This window comes from Schizophyllum commune, assembly GCF_000143185.2.
Source record: "Schizophyllum commune H4-8 unplaced genomic scaffold SCHCOscaffold_9, whole genome shotgun sequence".
In the NCBI taxonomy this organism is placed as follows: domain Eukaryota; kingdom Fungi; phylum Basidiomycota; class Agaricomycetes; order Agaricales; family Schizophyllaceae; genus Schizophyllum; species Schizophyllum commune.
The window spans coordinates 1,952,146-1,968,386 of NW_026089546.1; the positions used below are offsets into that span (position 1 = coordinate 1,952,146).

Here is a 16,241-nt window from a genome sequence, read left to right on the forward strand (position 1 = left end):
AACTATGCTGGATATGGGGGTGCGCTACAAATACAGTGAGGATGAACGTGCATTTTCGTGAAGGGGCGTTTAAGATTCGGGGCAAGGTCATTCCAACCCATCATCCTGTAGGCTACGGAGGACGTTCAGTCGGTCGTGGCGTACTTTGTGGATGTACAGAAAGGTGATGAAGATGATGTCCGCCATGCCTTCACCGGGCGGGAATATGTCGAGGTATGCTGGCCTATGCTTTATGAAGGGAACCTTGTGGCGTTCCTTGTAGTATTTTGCTATGAGCGTCTGCTTCTCGTCAACGCGCACAAGCTGCGAGCTTGTTAGGACATCATCGGATCCGCTCTTTTTTGAACTTGCCTGAGGGTGTATTGTCCCGAGTACCCATTTGTACTCGTAGCCATCGGGGCCGGTGAATGAAAGGCTTCTATGGACAGTACGTCACTGTCAGTGGGGGCACTGAATTCAGATCGGAGGCGATGCGTACCTCCCATATAACCCTGTTCTGCGGAAGAAATTGGCGGCGTTCATAGATTGCTCTCCAATAGATAGTGTTGTAAGATCCCGCCGCCAATGAATTTGCGCCAATGCATCGTATTCACGCTGTGCGGGGTATGGCGAGGGGTGCTCTTTCGCACGGCTGATATCCCACCGCCGCCCCTTGGCGAGCGTGAAGGGCGTGCGCACTTTGTAGAGCGTATGCCCCTCGGGGTCGGAGTAGACTGTGTGCAGCGACGAACGCCGGGTCATGTAGAGTCGCATCATGACAGGTGGGCGCACGGTCGACGGCAAATGCGTTTTTATACCCATACCGGGGTGGTGCAATAGCGATGCCCAGTGCGCTGGTCGAGACTGGAGCCGCGAATGCTGCGAGCGGTCAGTCAGCTCGCCGCGGTTAAATACAGCGGGGGGCGGGTGCTAGACCGAGAGCAGGTGCTAAACCAGAACAAGGACAAAATTGGGAACGGGGCAGGTACCGTCGCACGTTCGCCCGAAGATGTAGCGGGTGGGCGAAAAGAGCGAGCCCCCACGACCCCCACCGGACGCTAAGCAAGCGAAGGCGCGCGACGCGGGGTCGGAGACCAGAAGCTGATTCGTCGCGCGAAGGCCCCGAAGGCCTGAGGGCCTGACCCAGCGGATGGAGGGCCTGACCAGCGATATGAGGACCTGCCCAGCGGGAACCTCATGGCTGCGGGTACAGAGATGACATGGAGCAGATCTGGAGTGAGCCGACAAGATGAGCTCGTGGTCGAGCGCGGAAGACCCGGCCCTCGGGACCGGCCCAGGCGCGGGAGCACGTGACTGCCGGTTCAAGTTGCGTTACGCCCCGGATGCAGGACAAATGTAGGACAATGTACATCGGTCCGCTGCCTACGATCGCTGTGGTCAGCACTCAAAATGGGGACGTGGTATCCATGACATGAACGAGGTATAGACCTGTTCGCCAGGCCGCCAGCGGCGCAGATTACAGAACAAAAGTATATGGCCAAAGTTGTGCATGCGTATCTGACGAGACCGCGAGGTAAGGCTTCAGTCTGTGATTAATCGACTTCGTGTATAGGACTCACGACAAAACTACACGAGCGACCCGACATACTTCTTCACATAGTCCTTCCAACAGTCGCCCAGCTGCATATGCTCGCCATCGCACACGCCGAAGATAATCCTCCCCGACTCATCAAGCTCCTTCAACCCGATCCAGTCTTCGATATATATTGGCTGCTGGCGCATGGGAACGATCATCTTCTCTGCAGGTGAGGAGAGGGCCAAGGGGTACTGCTCTTGTCCCGTGGAGTCGTTGATGAGGGCAGCCGATTTATCGTCTGTGATTTCTTCGTAACCGAACCAAGCGCTCTCCTTGGGAACAACAGTCTTGTCCTCCGAGAAGATAATCAGCACGAGATTCTCCAGCGTCTGCAGGTTCTCCTTGTATGTCGCGTTCCGCTGGCCGGGTATCTCGTTGTTGATGTCAGCTAAAAAGTGGTTCGCGGCCAGGTACTCCGCGTAGCGGGAGGGGTCGCGAAAGTATTGGGCCTGAAGAGACGGTCAGCTTGTCCAGACAACCAAACATGCGTACCAAAAGCACGTGTATTCACCTGAATGAGGTTCTCTTGCGCCCAGTGGCCATAGACGGCACCGAGGACAATGCGACGCGCTGACTTGCAGAGAAAGTCGTACGTGCCGCATTCGGGGATGTCAGCTATGCCCAGATGCTGGGAGCCAAAGGTGATCAAGTTGTACGTGGGAGGGGAGTTGTATCTTTCCACATAGGCGCGGAGGAATTGTCCGCCTGCCTGTTGTCAGCGGCCCGCCGAGCTCGGTAAGTATTAAAGTGCTCACCCTGCGAGAAGCCGATGGCGTCGAATCCATCCTCTAGCTCTGGGATGGCAGATAACTCGTCCGCGACGAGCCCCAGCTGTGCGTTGACGTTGCCGTGCTGTGCAGCCGCAGGTGAGACACGTGGCGAGGAGGTACGCAACGCACTCACGAATCCGGCCTCGCGGTCCTTGTCGAGTGCCTCCTCTATCCGTACAGAATGGATGAAGATTCCTGGATGCACCTCCTTGATGAGGTCCTGGAAATCAACCATCCCAGGAGACGAATGTGAGTCGCCTGAGAAACCAGACGCAAAGTCAGACGCTTGTTCGTTTGTACGCAGGGCAATACTGACCAAGTCCGTGCCATATGACTAGAGGACGTGGAGACTGCGTCGGCGACGCCAACACAGACAAGAAGGTGAACGAAAGCAGGCATGTCAGCGTCGTCCACATGGCGGCGAGTTGAACGCCACCTCGGCGCTTGCCGACGGTGAGGTTGGGTCACGTGTCAATTTGGCTTTGTCACATTTCCCACGAGCGAGCTGTTCTGAACTTTCTGGACGACCAAACTTCCGAGCTTGAAGTCCGCCTTATCGCTCTGTTTCTCCCTTTGTCTCCCTTTGTCATCGACAGAAATCTAGTGAAAGAAAAGCTGCTAGGCTGACTGAGGGCCGTTTCGGACTGGGCTGACCATGCGTACGCGCCAACGCGGAAGGCGGAAGAGGTTTATAGCGCCGTGGAGGCCAATTATTCACGCTACCCGTAATGAGGTCGGGGGGCCGGGGCGTGCGACCTTCCGGCTATTCGCTTGTTCAGGTTGGCGGACGGCGCGCAGCGCACCTTCGCGTGCAATGGTAGCCGGATCGGCGTACAGTTGCCAGGGCCTCATCAAGCCCGACAAGCAGCGTGTCACTTAGGAAGCTGAAGGAAGGTCAATTTTTTTCCGCGTATAAAGCTGGGAAGACCGTGGTGCGCTGTTCTCACTTGTCCCCTCTTCCCGCTCTGCCATTCGTCTGCCAATACCCCGGAAGCCTGTCCCCATGTCTATCGAATATACCGTTTTCAAGGGCTCCGCGAGTGGGCGCATCTACAAGGACTCGGCGAGCCGCCAGCTGAGGGCAGACGATGTGGTCGTCAAAATCACGCACTCTGGGTTATGCTACTCGGATGTCCACTTCAAGCACCGCGACATGGTCATTGGCCATGAAGGCGTCGGTGTCGTCGCCTCGATCGGCCCAGCATGCACATCCCTCAAAGTGTAAGCATCACCCAAAACAGCAGTATACACTCATACTCACATCAATTAACAGTGGTGACCGCGTAGGATGGGGGTAGGTTTGCTGCAACCGCTAAGCGGGAAAAGTCCTGATTATCTCCTAGCTTTGTGCGCGACACATGCGGCCACTGCGATATGTGCTTCGAGGGAGAGGATGTAGGTTTATCAATCGGTGCGCGTCAAACCCGTTGACTAATTGGTTTCGTAGATGTACTGCGAGACCGCTGACACGTACGGCAACAAGAGCCTCGACACTGGCTCCCTGGCCTCGCATGCCGTCATTCGTGAATCTTTCCTCTTTACCATCCCGGACGCCGTCTCGCTCGAGGACGCGGCGCCCATGATGTGCGCTGGCGCGACCGTCTTCGAGGCTTTGAACCGCTACGGTGTCAAGTCTACCGACCGCGTCGGCATCATCGGCGTCGGTGGCCTCGGTCACTTGGCTATCCAGTTTGCGTGAGTTGAATCTTGAATTTCGACGAGTGTCCCCAAGCTAACGCGTACGTCTAGCGCCAAGATGGGCTGTGAGGTCGTCGTCTTCAGCAGCACGGACAACAAACGTGAGGAGGCTCTCGCGATGGGCGCCACCGAGTTCTATGCCGTCAAGGGCCTGACGGAGCTCCCCGTCGAGCGCAAAATTCACTGCCTTCTCTCCACCGGCAGCGGACAAATCCCCTGGGGCTTGTACGTCTGTTTCCTCCTTCGCCGCATCATCCATCCACCCGCCGCTTCTTCTCCATGACTTACTTACCCGCCTCCCAGGTACATGCCCATCATGGCGCCCAAGGGCAAGATCTTCCCCCTCACGGTCGAGATCGGCAACTTCGTCGGCCTGCCCGCGCTCCCCATCAACGGCAAGGGCCTCACGCTGCAGGGCTCGACCGTCGCGCCGCGCCAGGTGTTCCCGAAGATGCTCGCGCAGGTAGCGCAGCACGGGATCAAGCCCGTTATTGAGACGTTCCCGATGACGGAGGCGGGCATTGCCCAGGCGATGGAGCGCGTTGAGTCGGGGAAGATGAGGTATAGAGCGGTGTTGGTGGCGCAGGATTAGAGGGGGCGGTTAGAGTGGAGTTGGTGCGCGGACATTCATGCATAGATATAGATATAGACATAGATTCGCTCTCGGCGTAGGGTGTCAAACACGTATATAATATAGGGTCTACATGCACTCGATTCTTCTCGCTGGCCATTGCAACCGAATATCGTCAAGAATGCAATGCTCAGCCTTCAGAGAGAGCCACAGGGACCTCTTCCCGCATCGAACCCTCTTCCGTCAATCTTCGTCATTGAAGCCATATGGTATCAAGAAGTTGCGCTTATAGATGAAAAGTTTATATGTGTATTCTCCTCAACGAAGGCGGCGGCGTTGGGTAGATCCTGAAGCGAACGTGTCAGTACTGTCACATTGCCCATTCGAGATCTCCCTTCGCCCAGCAGCATACTACGACGACACGGTCGCCAGCGTCTAGCGAGCAAAATCTCACGCCCCGAGGAAGGAGTAGGCAGTACGAAACACGCAAGAAGACTGCGATACACAAGATCCCACACGCACATCGCAGTAGGAAGGAACACGACCGCCTCACTCAGATCCCCATTCGAACTCAAGTCACACCAAACTTCTGAAAGGAAAGTGATATTGACCCAAGTATCCGCTAACATAACTGCCCGTGAGCACCAAGGCCCACGCAGGACCCAAGGTTGACGGGGTCCTAAACCACTGATTGCGAAGTAGCACCTGCCGACTTCTTATCCGTCGCGATGTTCGTGTCGAGCTTCTTCTGCTCCTCGGCGAGCTTGCTCTCGAGGTCGGCGGAGTCGCCGCCGGCCTGCGCGATCTAGGGAGAAGGGGTTAGAGAGGCGGTGGAGATGAACGAAAGGGGGAGGACATACCTTGATCTTCAAAGCCTGGACCTCACCGGTGAGCTTGAGGACCTTGTTCTTGATCTTGCCGACCTGGAGAGCATCCGCTGGACGAAGGTCAGACGAGGTAAAGCAAGGCAAGGGCGGGTAACGTACCAGCATCGCCCGAAGCGGCCTCGATCGCAGAGTTGAACTTCTCAGTCTCGGCGTCCTCAGCAGCCTCGCGCATGGTCTGGATGTTGTCCTGCAGACAGGTAAGTACGCGGAGACAACGATCACGCAACGAGACGCACCAAGGTGGTCGAATCAACCGTGGCAAGGTCAACACCGTCGAAGGGGTCGACGAAGACAGCGTTCGCCTCCGCCTCAGCATCGCCGGCCACACCGTCCGAGATCTGGAAATCGGCGTAGCTACGCGTATATGTCAGACTCTGCCCCTAATTGAAACTGACAAAAGACGCACTCCAAGAGCTGGAAGCTACCGGCAGACGCGGAGGAAGAGGAAGACGAGGAGGAGGAGGCAGAGGCGGAGGCACTGGCGGTGCTGGAAGCCTTGGCGGCGCTGCTCGAGGAGCTGGAGCTGGCCTTGAACTGGATAGGCGCAGCCGAGCCGAGAGTCGCCAAAACGGCCGTAGAGAGGAGAGCGATGAAGGAAAGACGAGCCATTGCTGATGCGTGGATGAAGAGTGAAGAAGTCTGGTAAACGTATACGAATGTGCAAGCAAAGTAAGCAGGCTAGCTGCGACGTAGGTGAGGAAGGTGAAAGATCGCAAAGAGTGGTGCAGGGAAAAGAATGCGGGTCGTCGTCAAGACGAGTGAAGTGACACTTGGGTGGGGAATCGGCATGTCGCCCAGCGCCTTATATACGTGAGAGGCCGTCGGAAAAACGTGTCAGATGGACCAATCGGTGCCAGTGGTTACGATCATCTTCGGGCGACGGTTGTATGCTGGTCGTATGGACGGACCAGCAGAGATCTCCTCTCCCAGTTCGTCGGGTTTGCCAAGGTCCCACGAGCGGTCACCCGCGGCCGCGTTCTCTGCGATGTGGACAACGGAAGCGAGGTCGCTGAAGTATACGAAGTTCAAGTCTGTAATTCTCCAAGCCCGCTGGTAAGGAGAGGAAGACGAAGTATACGTCTTTCAGGTCATCCGAGACCTTGGACTTCGGGACCGGACAGGGCTGCTGCAGTACCGAGGTACAGTCAGGGGTAACATCATAAAGGCCTTGATGGAATCCTCGTGCGCACGTCGCCGTCGGTTGCTATCTCGTTGCTATGCCACACCCGGTAACTCCTGGCGCTAACAGGTAGACTTCAGGTAGCAGAGAAGGGACGGAGGATTGGAGAAGATCTCCTCCTGGTGGATATAGAGCAGGAACATATCCCGCTACCATTCGTGCTGGTACGTCTTAGAGATGAAGCTGAAGCGCGAAATCGCAAATGGCCCGTCTCGAATTCGCGTCATGTGACATTCATATGACCCTGTGAAAGCCCCTATCTCTGAGCATCTGCAACTCGACCTGCGCCATTTCTCGTGCGACGCACACCGCTCACTCGGTGCTATTCCCTTCGTAAACACTCTCCCGCATCTACTATGACCGTAATGATGCCCTACACTTGAGTGGCTTCGGACCGCGATACAGCCTGATCGTGACGCCTGATAGCCTTCCCTCGCTCTCTCTCTCAGTCTCGATGAATCTTCGACGAACTTACACTTATGGGTTTTGCCGCCAGGAAATTAACCCGCTCTTGCACACATGCCTGGCCATCCATTACTTTGACTCTGTGAGTGTTGGAAATCCGGTTCAAGTTGCTCGAGTCAGAGGAACGTGGACGTCACATGTGTTACACATGTCACTGATACCGCCGGGATTGCCATAACCAAGGTTCAACTTGCCTCCATCAACTCCTTTCGATACTTGTACTAACCTCCGACTGTATCGCTGGGTACTTCTGTCGCAGAGACTGGTATGCAGGAGCCACGCACTCCTTTTGTCTCCGGCAAGAACCTTCGGCTTTCGAAATACGGCTTACTTCCGTCGGTAGTGGAACCGATGGGCTGTTGCAAACGCAGATGGGTGCAGAGAATCTCGAGCTGAGACCACTGACGACACTAAGACTCGTCGACGCTGTGTCTATAAAAGGCTGGCATGGCATCTGGAGATCCTCAAATCACCCTGCGATGCCTTCCCTCTCTACAGTTAAGCAGTTTAACGCGACCGCCACCTCTTCGGCGAAAACCCCCGTCGGTGTCTTCATCGGAGGCACCTCTGGTATCGGGCGCGGTATGGCTGCTGCCTTCGCCCGCCACATGAAGGGAAACGCTCGCCTCATTATCATCGGTCGCAACAAGGCTGCCGCCGACGAGCTCATCGCCTCCCTCCCCTCCCCGGCCAACACACTCTCCGAGTTCCTCGCCTGCGACTGCAGCCTCATGCGCAATGTCGACGCCGCGTGCGAGCAGCTCGCGAAGCGCGACTTGGAGAAGATCAACTACCTGGTGCTCTCCATCGGCGCGGTCGAGACGCTCTCGCACGAAAAGACGGCGGAAGGACTCGACAAGAATTGGGCCGCGATGTTCTTTGGGCGATTCCGGTTCATACAGAACCTGGCGCCTGCGCTGGACCGCGCTGCGGATGCTGGGGAGGAGGCGAAGGTTATCACGATCGTGCGCGCGGGGGTGGGGGCGCCGCTCGAGTGGGATGAACTCGATATGTCGCGAAATGGGCTGAAGCGATGGGCGACACAGATGCCGACGTACCACGACTTCGCCATGGCGGTGAGTGCGCCGTACTGTCTTTGTAGATTGTGGCTAAACTGGCGCTCAGGGCTTCGCCAAAAGGCACCCCAAGGTGACCTTCATCCACGCAAACCCTGGAGGGGTGTGGACGCCGCTGTTCCGGCGCTCGGGGCCGCTGCTCGCCAAGATCATTGCCTACCTCTTTTCGCCTCTACTATGGCTACTAGAAATATCAGAGGAGCAATGTGGGGAGTACATGATGTACGGGCTCTACCAGAGCAGGCCCGGCTTCAGCGACTTGGGAGAAAGGGGCGATGTCATCGAGCCGGGGTACAAGGGTACCGACGAGGAGGTCGACAGGCTGTGGAACTGGGCGTATAACCGACCTGGAGTACCATACAAGCAGTAGTAGTGCGGCTGTATTACAGACATATACTTATTTCTTTTAGCCCCAGGCGCACCGAAATCATGGTCAGGATTCAGTATCGACCTCACTCGTGTCGGAAAGTGTGTCAGACCTTCTACTACAGTGCATTGGATCTTTCTGTCCGAAATGGATGAGCGGTTAGCAGCAGGCAGCGCGACTGAGGGCATCCTGTTCTGTCTTTCCCGAGGCAGCGGATCTGGCAGGACCTCGGCGCCGCTAATGCCTGTCCTGGCATACCTTGTCGACTTGAGTGCTGTAGTGGATGGTCGCGGGCCTTGCCGTGACACGGTCCTTCCGAGCTATCGTCATTCATGGACAGGATCGTTCAAATGAGAAGGGAAGAGCGACATTTCCCTGCAGTCGGGTTTTGCCGCCTACTTCACCGTCCGAAGTGCGACTTCGCTTTCCGAGCCACAATCTACTCCGTCGATGTCGTAGCACGGTTCTGTCCAAAGAATGTCGCCTTAATCATAATAAAAAAAACCATGGTACAACATAAAGCTACAGACGTGCGTAGATGGAGTGGTATAACATAACTCATGGACAGGGAAAGAATGCAGTCACAACCAAAAATCCGATATGGACAACACGATAACCAAACGTCCCGGTCACGTAGGTGGCCATAAGTGTGAAGGCTCCTGACGGAGCCACCTGTCCCGCACATAAGATTGTACGTCCATGACGAAGAGGCATAGATAGCGCCAGAAATCGGACAGGAAGGATCTCCAGCCATCCTGATGATGCTGGTAGAACCAAGTCACACGAGAAGGTATCGCGTAGCGAGGCGAGTCGGGCGGGTCGGGCAGGTAGAAGTCACCATAGAAGGTGTCGTAATAAGTCGTCAGGAAGAGCTCTTCGGCGCGCATGTGCGCATATCTACACGAGGTATAAGCGTGAAGGCGGATGGAGACGCAGAGGCACACGCACTTGTAGATGAAGACAGCTACAAACAGCTGCACGGCAAGGAGGGTCATCCATAGCCGAGGCGTCCATGCGGGGGGCCTTCGAATGGAAGTTGTCATCTGGGTCTGACATGAGTACCTGTCAAAAGGGCGGAAAGAGGGACAACTTACCGCAGCATGACTTCGCTCCATGGCCTCGCGCTGTTGTGCGAACTTTGCCTTGAACTCCTGCTCGCGAGTGTGCAGGTCCTGCGCAAGTTTCTCGCGTCTTTGACGAGATTCCTGAGACACCTGCTCCAGTTCACGGAGTCGCTGCAGCTCTTCCGACGCCTCTTCACGCCTGAAAAAGCCGTTAGCCACCAGTCTCGTATTAGCAGATACCAGGACTCACTTGACCTCCAAGTCGACGAACTGCTGATTGAGATCGACAACATCGCGCCGAACACGCTTCAACGCCTCGTTGTGCGTCTGCGGCTCGGCTTCCTCTTCCGTCACCGAGAGCTGCGAGGATTCCTCATGCTTAATCTCCTGTCCAGTAGCGTCGACAATCCTCACGAGAGGCTTGCGAGGCGTATCCGCCTGAGCACCCAGAGGGCGCCCATAGGCATCTAACATACGGATGCGTGGCATTCCAGGGCTTCGCATAGGCGGTGCAGATTCTGGCCTCGGAGTGGCGTGCCCAGCGTCGAGCAGATCCGACGATTGCTCAAACGACTCCGACCAGTCTCCCGTCGCCGGGCGCGCGGAAGAAGCAGCCTGATCGAAGCGGACCTTCAAAATGCTTTTCCTCGCAGCCGGCGTAGGCACGTAGGCGCCCGGCGGAGCGGGTGTCTGGAAGGCGTACGCAGACGCCCTTCCCATAGACGCAGCAGGAGTCGCCGGGCTGATGGACGCCTTCGAGCTCTCGTCTGGGTCGGTCTGCGTTGGCAATGAGTTCGCCCGTGTCCGCCTCGTAGGTGCAGGCGTCGCCAGCCACGCGCCAGGGGGTCGCGGGGTAGCGATGGATGACCAGTTCGGTTGACCGTTCGCGGGCGTGTTCAGTACCGACGGATCGAAGTGCCCTTCGGGTGTATGATCCTGATCGCCGGTGGACGACAGAAGAGAGGGGTCGGGTATGGTGAACGCCACCGACTGCTCCGGCGTGTTGGCGGGCAAGGAGACGAACGGCTGCTCTCCTTCCGATTCCATGGACACTTCGGCGAGAGCAGGAATGGTTGACCTAGACGGTGGCCTCGGGGAAACAGGCCGCGGGGTCTCTCTTGGAGTCGGTGGGCGCATAGCCTCCTTCGGCGTCGGCGGTCGCTGAGATTCCTTCGGCGTCGACGATCGCTGAGACTCCTTCGGCGTTGGCGGTCGCGGAGCATCTCTTGGCGTCGACGGTCGCGAACTGTCCCTCGGCGTTGGAGGTCGAGGAGCATCCCTTGGGGTAGATGGCCGCGACGGTTCTCTAGGCGTAGGAGGCCTCGAAGACTGCTTAGGCGTCGGTGGCCGCGACGACTGCCTCGGAGAAGGCGCTCGCGGCGTCTCCTTTGGCGACGGAACCCGCGGCGCAGGCGACGCGCGCGTCCTTGACGGGGGCCGCGGTGGTGGCGACGCCGACAGCGCCGGCGACGAGGGCAGCTCTGGCGACGTGGGTATCTCAGGCGATCCATGTGGTTCTGGGGATGACGGTGGAGGCGGCGATGGAGGTGTCGTTGAGCGCTCTATCGGTTGAGGGGGCGGCAGCGGTGGCGTAGTCGAGCGCTCGATAGACGACCCGACGGACAGTGGCGAACCAATTGTACGGTGCAGACGTGCTTCGTCAGTCGACGCTGGGCGCAAACGCGGGCTACTACGCCTCTCTTCGATAGGTGATCCTCTCGGTGTCTCCTCTGATGGCGGCAACACGGTTCTAAGCGTAGGCGTGTTCTCCTCTTCAACCACCCGCGGAGTCGCATTGTCTTCAGCGTCACTACCTGAAAGAAGATATTAGATGCTGACTGTTGGAAAGAACTGGTGAGCCACATACTTGTCGCCGAGTCACCGAACCCATTAGCGGCAGTCGACACCTCAATCTTGGGCAATTGCCTTGCAGACGATGTCGAGGGAAAATCCACGCTCAAATTTTCCTCCTCCGGGACTACCGCCTTCGGTACAGGCACTGCTTTCTTCTTCTTCCCAGGCGAGTACACCGGTATCTGACTCGCCCTCCCCGGACTACTCGACAGCGACAATCGACTGCTGGGACGCCCCGGCGTGGAGTACGTCCGCGAGTGCGTCCCTGGCGTCGAGCGCGCCGAGCCAGTCGAGAAGTCTGAGATGTCCACCGGCGCTGCCTTTTGCTTGCCGCGCACTGTCGAAGGGGTCTTCGAAGGTGAGGAAGGGAAACCGGGCGATGACGCGTTGGTCTGGAGGAGAGAAGTACGCCTGCTTCGGTGGCCTGGGGATGGCGAGGGAGACCGCAGAGGCGCGTGTATCGAGGGACTAGCGCGCAAGCTCGCGGATGACGGGCTTTTGCGTAGACCTGCAGGGCTCGCAGTGGAACTTCGCAAGCTCTCCGTCCGCCTACGAAGCAAAGACGGCGATATCTTCGGAGAGTCAGGAAGCGACTCCGCCGGAGACGGTGGACGGCTGGATAGCAATGTTTCCGACAACTTCCTGGCGCGCCATTGAGGACGAGTACTACCCCAGTTCCGTTCCCGCTCATGTTGGACCGCCTGCATGATCTCTTCGCGCTCCTCGTCCACGCTGAACATGGAGTTCGAAGGCGACGCGGATCTCGAGGAGAGGTCGCCAAAGGACGAGCTCGTTGAAAGTCGATGGCGCGAGCGCACTTGATGCTCGAACGTCAGGGACATGGACGACCCAGGACGCGAGGGCGAGCTGAGCGCGCGCGACCGCTCATCCAGTTGGCTCAAGTTGAAGTGGGACAGGTTATCCGATCTCGGGCGGGGCTTGTTCCAGCTCTTTTCGCGTTCAGACGCATCCTCATGCGCCATCGACTGTCGACGCTCGGCATCTTCGTAATTGTGAGTGAGCGCAATGATATGCTTTTTAGCAACTCACAATCTTGATTCGACATTACGGAACCCCTATGTGAGCTTCCCGGAGAGGTCATATCGCTTTGCAGAGAATTTGAGCTGGTCCTTCTTGTCAAGGTTCTTGAGTGCCCATTCGTGACCGGTGGACTGCTCCGGAGGTCTGAAAGGTTGACACTGCGACGCTTCAAGGCTGGAGTGGTCGGGGGATTCGATCTTGGCGTGGGCTTGTTCCTGCTCAGTGGCCGTTCGTTGTCGTGCTCATCGCGAGTTTGCCGACCTAATCATGTCAGAAACGAGGCTTCGTAGAGAAAGAGAAAAAGTAAACTTACCAGAATAGCTGTGACTGCCGTTGGGACTTGGTCGTGCAGCTGGTAGTTTTGTGTCAGTCCAACCTGAAGCGAGAGTATGAGAGAAATGTACGGACTTGATCGCTGCAGGAGTCTATCCAAGCTGTCCTGGACAGTCATCTTGGGGCGCCGGGCAGTCTGTTGTTCGTCCGATTCGCCGGTACGATTTAAAGGAGTGGTGGGAGGCAGGCGCTCGGCTTGCTTTCTCGAGGAAGGGAATGTCACTGGGGGACGTAATGAGTGTACCGCAACAGAAATTGGGCTGAAACATACTTGGCGAATTATTTGCCGAAGCTATGTAACTATCGTAGTCCTGCATTGCACGCTGCATATCGGAATCTTGATCCATGAGATCTGGGTGATGATGAGCGAAAGCATTCCGTCTTAGCAGGCGACTCACTAGACTCATTAGGCGACATGTGTATAGAGTGGAAGGGTGTATTCGTATTCTCGGGTGGTGACGCTTTGGCGGCATTCGGGTGGCGCGGAACTGGTGCAGCCGTGTCATCGCTCTCAGCTAGTGCGCATATATGAGTGGGAGCGCTTGTTCTCAAGATGGGTTCACGCACTATCTGATACGAGGAGGTTCTTGAGCTCTGGGCGTGGGGTGGGCTTGTCATCCACGGGCGAGCTATTGGCTTGCCTTCGACCAGGGATGGGACGCAGAGATGCTGCAGGGTACTCATCAATAAGGGGCAATCTGCTAAGCGCGCATATACTCACCTGGCGGTGCCTCCGCGTCCTCCGAGCCATCGTCGCTCATGCTCCAATTTCGCTGGTGCATTGGTCTGCTGGGCCCCGGGCTCATATCCATGTCACTGGTGGTGACATTGGTGCGTCTAGTGCGCTCTGGCGTGTCCGCTAGCGCGCTATTGAAAAGCGCCTTCAGGCTCTCGCGTGCAAGACTGGGGCCACCGCCAAAGTTGGGTATATCGTCGTAGTCGGACTCGAGCTCTGAGGGTGGATAAGAACGCGGGATGGAGGCCACAGGTCGCGCGTCGCTGCTTGAGGGGCCCGACGTCTGGTCGAGGAGGTCGCGCAACCTCATCGCGTCAGGGGAGCGTCCGTTGGCTGAAGGCGGGTGATAAGGGGCAGGTGTCCTTGCTGACGGCCAGTCGCTGTCGTCGTGGTGGTGGGAGGGAATGCGATCGGGAAATGTGGCCGGGTCTGCGCTCGATGGACCAGGCATCGACGGAAGGTCACGGGAGAGGGACGGAGGGTTTCGGGAGACGCGGAGACGTGGTGGGGGATGCGGGACGACGTCCATGCCCCAAGTGGGCGCGCTCACTGTCGGACACGGTGCTTGGAGCGACAGCAGCTGCAACGAGGAAGACAAGGCGCATCAACACGTGGTTAACTGCCTCGCGGTCACGTGAAACAACAAATCGCGCCAATCGTGGCCCTCGTCTTTTGCACCGTCTGAGGCCAAGAGCATGGCAACCGGACTCAACAACAAGAGCGTCTTACGATAAAGCATAGTCGTTGGCATAGCCTGATAGCGAGTGGCTCGCCGAATTAGTATACAGGTATGTAAACTACACCGTCCCGATCCACTAGTGTATAGGTATCTGTCATCTATATGAAGCAAGGATGTAGATAATCATGAGCATATACCATAGCTATCTCAACGTCCCTTCCAGAGGTGATACCGAGTCATCAAACATAGCCCTCGTCCCCTCCAGCAAAGCATCCATACCAGCCTCGTCCGCCGCGCTGACCTGCCGTGCCCTATGAATAGCTCCAGTTAATCCCATCGGGACGCCTTGAAAGCGTTCCGGATCGAGTCCAGTGATGACGTGGTACATCCAGTAGAGGCCTAGCATCCATGCAGCGACGAAGAAGATGGCAAAGTATTGTAGTGCGGGGCAGTCGTCGCGCCGCCTCAATTTCCGTGTCTTTTTGTCAGGCAGCGAGTCGACGAGCTGCTCGAAGATGTCGAGCGCTTCTTCCGCCGTGGGCCTCTTGTCTGGATCGTCCTCGCGTAGGCGGTTAATGAGGGGCTGGATGAACTCGAGGCCTTGGTATTCCTGCGAAAGGGTCAGAACAGGCAGCCAGACTACGAACAGAGAAGCTTACCTCAGCGAAGTCCTTCCTCAAGGTCTCACCAAGCTGGCGCATATCTACCTTGAACGGATCGTAGGCAACCTCTTCCGATAGCTCGGGTACATCACGGTGCTGACCGCAGACACCGTAGACCTTGTGCCGTTTCTCGTAGCTGTCGAAGGCGCACGACAGGCCGAAGTCGATGAAGTAGTATCGTGCGCCTTTCCGCTTCTTCGATGTCCATCGTCGTAACGCACCGCGGAATCGTAAAGTCGTCGATGGCGTCCCCTTCTCGACGACGAAGGATTCATCGGCTTCTTCGGTTACCGCAGTCTCATGGAGGACGATGTTCCCCGAGGCTATATCACTGGCCGCGTATGAGGTTTCGGATAATTTTGGTGGCGTTCTGTGCTCACCAGTGGGCAACATTATGTCGGTGCATGAAGCAGAGGCCCTGAAAAGAGCGTCAAGGCTTCTGCCGAGTACGTCGGGTCAAGAAAACGCACCCGCAGGACCTGTCGTAAGAACACGACGAACTGGGTGGTAGTGTGGAAGGGAAGCTTGTAGCACGATCGGTACTTTGGGCAGACAAGGATGCACCACTTGTCGTCGTCGGGTAAGTTGATGACATCCCAGACGGGAATGGTATGGTTCCATGGGTCGCTGATCTTCGCCAGGTGCGCCGTGATGGCTGCCTCCTGCACGCTAATCTTCACGAACTTGAGCACAATAGGGCTGTTGTCCTTGATGCGCTTCGACTCAAGCTGCACGTGCGGGTGCTGGACAGGCGTTAGCGCGACGGCGGCGCGAGAAGAGGCAGGCGCTTACTTCCGTCAGGATGAACGGGCTTCCGTGCTTCTTCAGCTCAGATATGCTGATAGTATTCGTCGGCTTGTACTCCTCGGGGAGGCGATATCCCTTCGCCTCCAGCATGGGCTGGTACTTGCACCACATGTTCTGGTGCTCAACATAGTCGTTCCAGGACGGGTCGTCATAGTTTATGTTAACGTCGATGTCGAATCCGAGTACATCACCCATAGACTTTTAGGTGCGTCAAAAGGCGTAAGGACAGTGGAGGGGAGGATAGAAAGAACACTAGGAGGCGGAAAGGGTAGTCGTTAGAGGCAAGCAACGTTATGATATTCCCCCGCGCGCCGATCACTGGCCCTGGCGGGCGCTTATGAAATGTTCCGATCCCGGTCCGGTCATGCATTCGGCGTGACCAATGCATGACTTTCGATGTTCAACTTCGCCGCGTCTACGTTCGGGATCTCCCCAGTTTGTAGTACCCCTCTCTGCGCACTTGTCTGAAGGCTGT

The 16,241-nt window shown here is 57.0% G+C and overlaps 9 protein-coding genes across 9 annotated transcripts; 3 read left to right on the forward strand and 6 right to left on the reverse strand.

The window, feature by feature from the left end:
- Positions 1-87: 87 nt before the first annotated feature.
- SCHCODRAFT_02670729 (uncharacterized protein) lies at positions 88-801 on the reverse strand (the record flags this gene model as incomplete). Its single annotated transcript, XM_050346620.1, has 3 exons — positions 88-303; positions 352-418; positions 479-801. The coding sequence occupies 3 exons, from the start codon at positions 799-801 to the stop codon at positions 88-90; spliced, it is 606 nt and encodes a 201-aa protein (XP_050198968.1).
- A 494-nt stretch (positions 802-1,295) lies between these two features.
- On the reverse strand, positions 1,296-2,787 carry SCHCODRAFT_02635565 (alpha/beta-hydrolase). The gene is made up of 6 exons (XM_050345873.1): positions 2,663-2,787; positions 2,480-2,604; positions 2,332-2,428; positions 2,088-2,281; positions 1,560-2,025; positions 1,296-1,497 (listed from the first exon to the last, which is right to left on the reverse strand). The coding sequence occupies exons 1-5, from the start codon at positions 2,760-2,762 to the stop codon at positions 1,567-1,569; spliced, it is 975 nt and encodes a 324-aa protein (XP_050198969.1). The 5' UTR covers positions 2,763-2,787; the 3' UTR covers positions 1,296-1,497; positions 1,560-1,566.
- A 118-nt stretch (positions 2,788-2,905) lies between these two features.
- SCHCODRAFT_02635567 (GroES-like protein) lies at positions 2,906-4,762 on the forward strand. Its single transcript, XM_003029463.2, has 6 exons — positions 2,906-3,567; positions 3,620-3,640; positions 3,690-3,741; positions 3,794-4,041; positions 4,096-4,269; positions 4,348-4,762. Exons 1-6 carry the CDS (start codon positions 3,350-3,352, stop codon positions 4,634-4,636), a joined length of 1,002 nt encoding a protein of 333 aa, XP_003029509.1. The 5' UTR covers positions 2,906-3,349; the 3' UTR covers positions 4,637-4,762.
- On the forward strand, positions 3,002-3,226 carry SCHCODRAFT_02510312 (uncharacterized protein; the record flags this gene model as incomplete). Its single annotated transcript, XM_050343234.1, has 1 exon — positions 3,002-3,226. The coding sequence occupies one exon, from the start codon at positions 3,002-3,004 to the stop codon at positions 3,224-3,226; it is 225 nt and encodes a 74-aa protein (XP_050198970.1).
- Positions 4,763-5,294: 532 nt separating the features above from the next.
- On the reverse strand, positions 5,295-5,861 carry SCHCODRAFT_02511048 (uncharacterized protein; the record flags this gene model as incomplete). Its single annotated transcript, XM_003029865.1, has 4 exons — positions 5,295-5,420; positions 5,476-5,552; positions 5,602-5,689; positions 5,757-5,861. Coding segments are annotated over 4 exons (396 nt in total), but the record flags the coding sequence as incomplete, so codon positions are not given.
- Positions 5,862-7,626: 1,765 nt separating this feature from the next.
- Positions 7,627-8,593, forward strand: SCHCODRAFT_02670734 (uncharacterized protein; the record flags this gene model as incomplete). The annotated part of the gene is made up of 2 exons (XM_003029464.1): positions 7,627-8,223; positions 8,273-8,593. The coding sequence occupies 2 exons, from the start codon at positions 7,627-7,629 to the stop codon at positions 8,591-8,593; spliced, it is 918 nt and encodes a 305-aa protein (XP_003029510.1).
- A 436-nt stretch (positions 8,594-9,029) lies between these two features.
- On the reverse strand, positions 9,030-9,344 carry SCHCODRAFT_02511374 (uncharacterized protein; the record flags this gene model as incomplete). Its single annotated transcript, XM_003029866.2, has 1 exon — positions 9,030-9,344. The coding sequence occupies one exon, from the start codon at positions 9,342-9,344 to the stop codon at positions 9,030-9,032; it is 315 nt and encodes a 104-aa protein (XP_003029912.2).
- A 1,872-nt stretch (positions 9,345-11,216) lies between these two features.
- On the reverse strand, positions 11,217-14,069 carry SCHCODRAFT_02510212 (uncharacterized protein; the record flags this gene model as incomplete). The annotated part of the gene is made up of 8 exons (XM_050343231.1): positions 11,217-12,511; positions 12,559-12,810; positions 12,863-12,901; positions 12,958-13,104; positions 13,154-13,234; positions 13,281-13,397; positions 13,450-13,551; positions 13,604-14,069. 8 exons carry the CDS (start codon positions 14,067-14,069, stop codon positions 11,217-11,219), a joined length of 2,499 nt encoding a protein of 832 aa, XP_050198971.1.
- A 253-nt stretch (positions 14,070-14,322) lies between these two features.
- SCHCODRAFT_02751266 (uncharacterized protein) lies at positions 14,323-16,101 on the reverse strand. Its single transcript, XM_003029867.3, has 5 exons — positions 15,752-16,101; positions 15,430-15,702; positions 15,340-15,377; positions 14,957-15,290; positions 14,323-14,907 (listed from the first exon to the last, which is right to left on the reverse strand). The coding sequence occupies exons 1-5, from the start codon at positions 15,959-15,961 to the stop codon at positions 14,500-14,502; spliced, it is 1,263 nt and encodes a 420-aa protein (XP_003029913.1). The 5' UTR covers positions 15,962-16,101; the 3' UTR covers positions 14,323-14,499.
- Between the last annotated feature and the right edge of the window lie 140 nt (positions 16,102-16,241).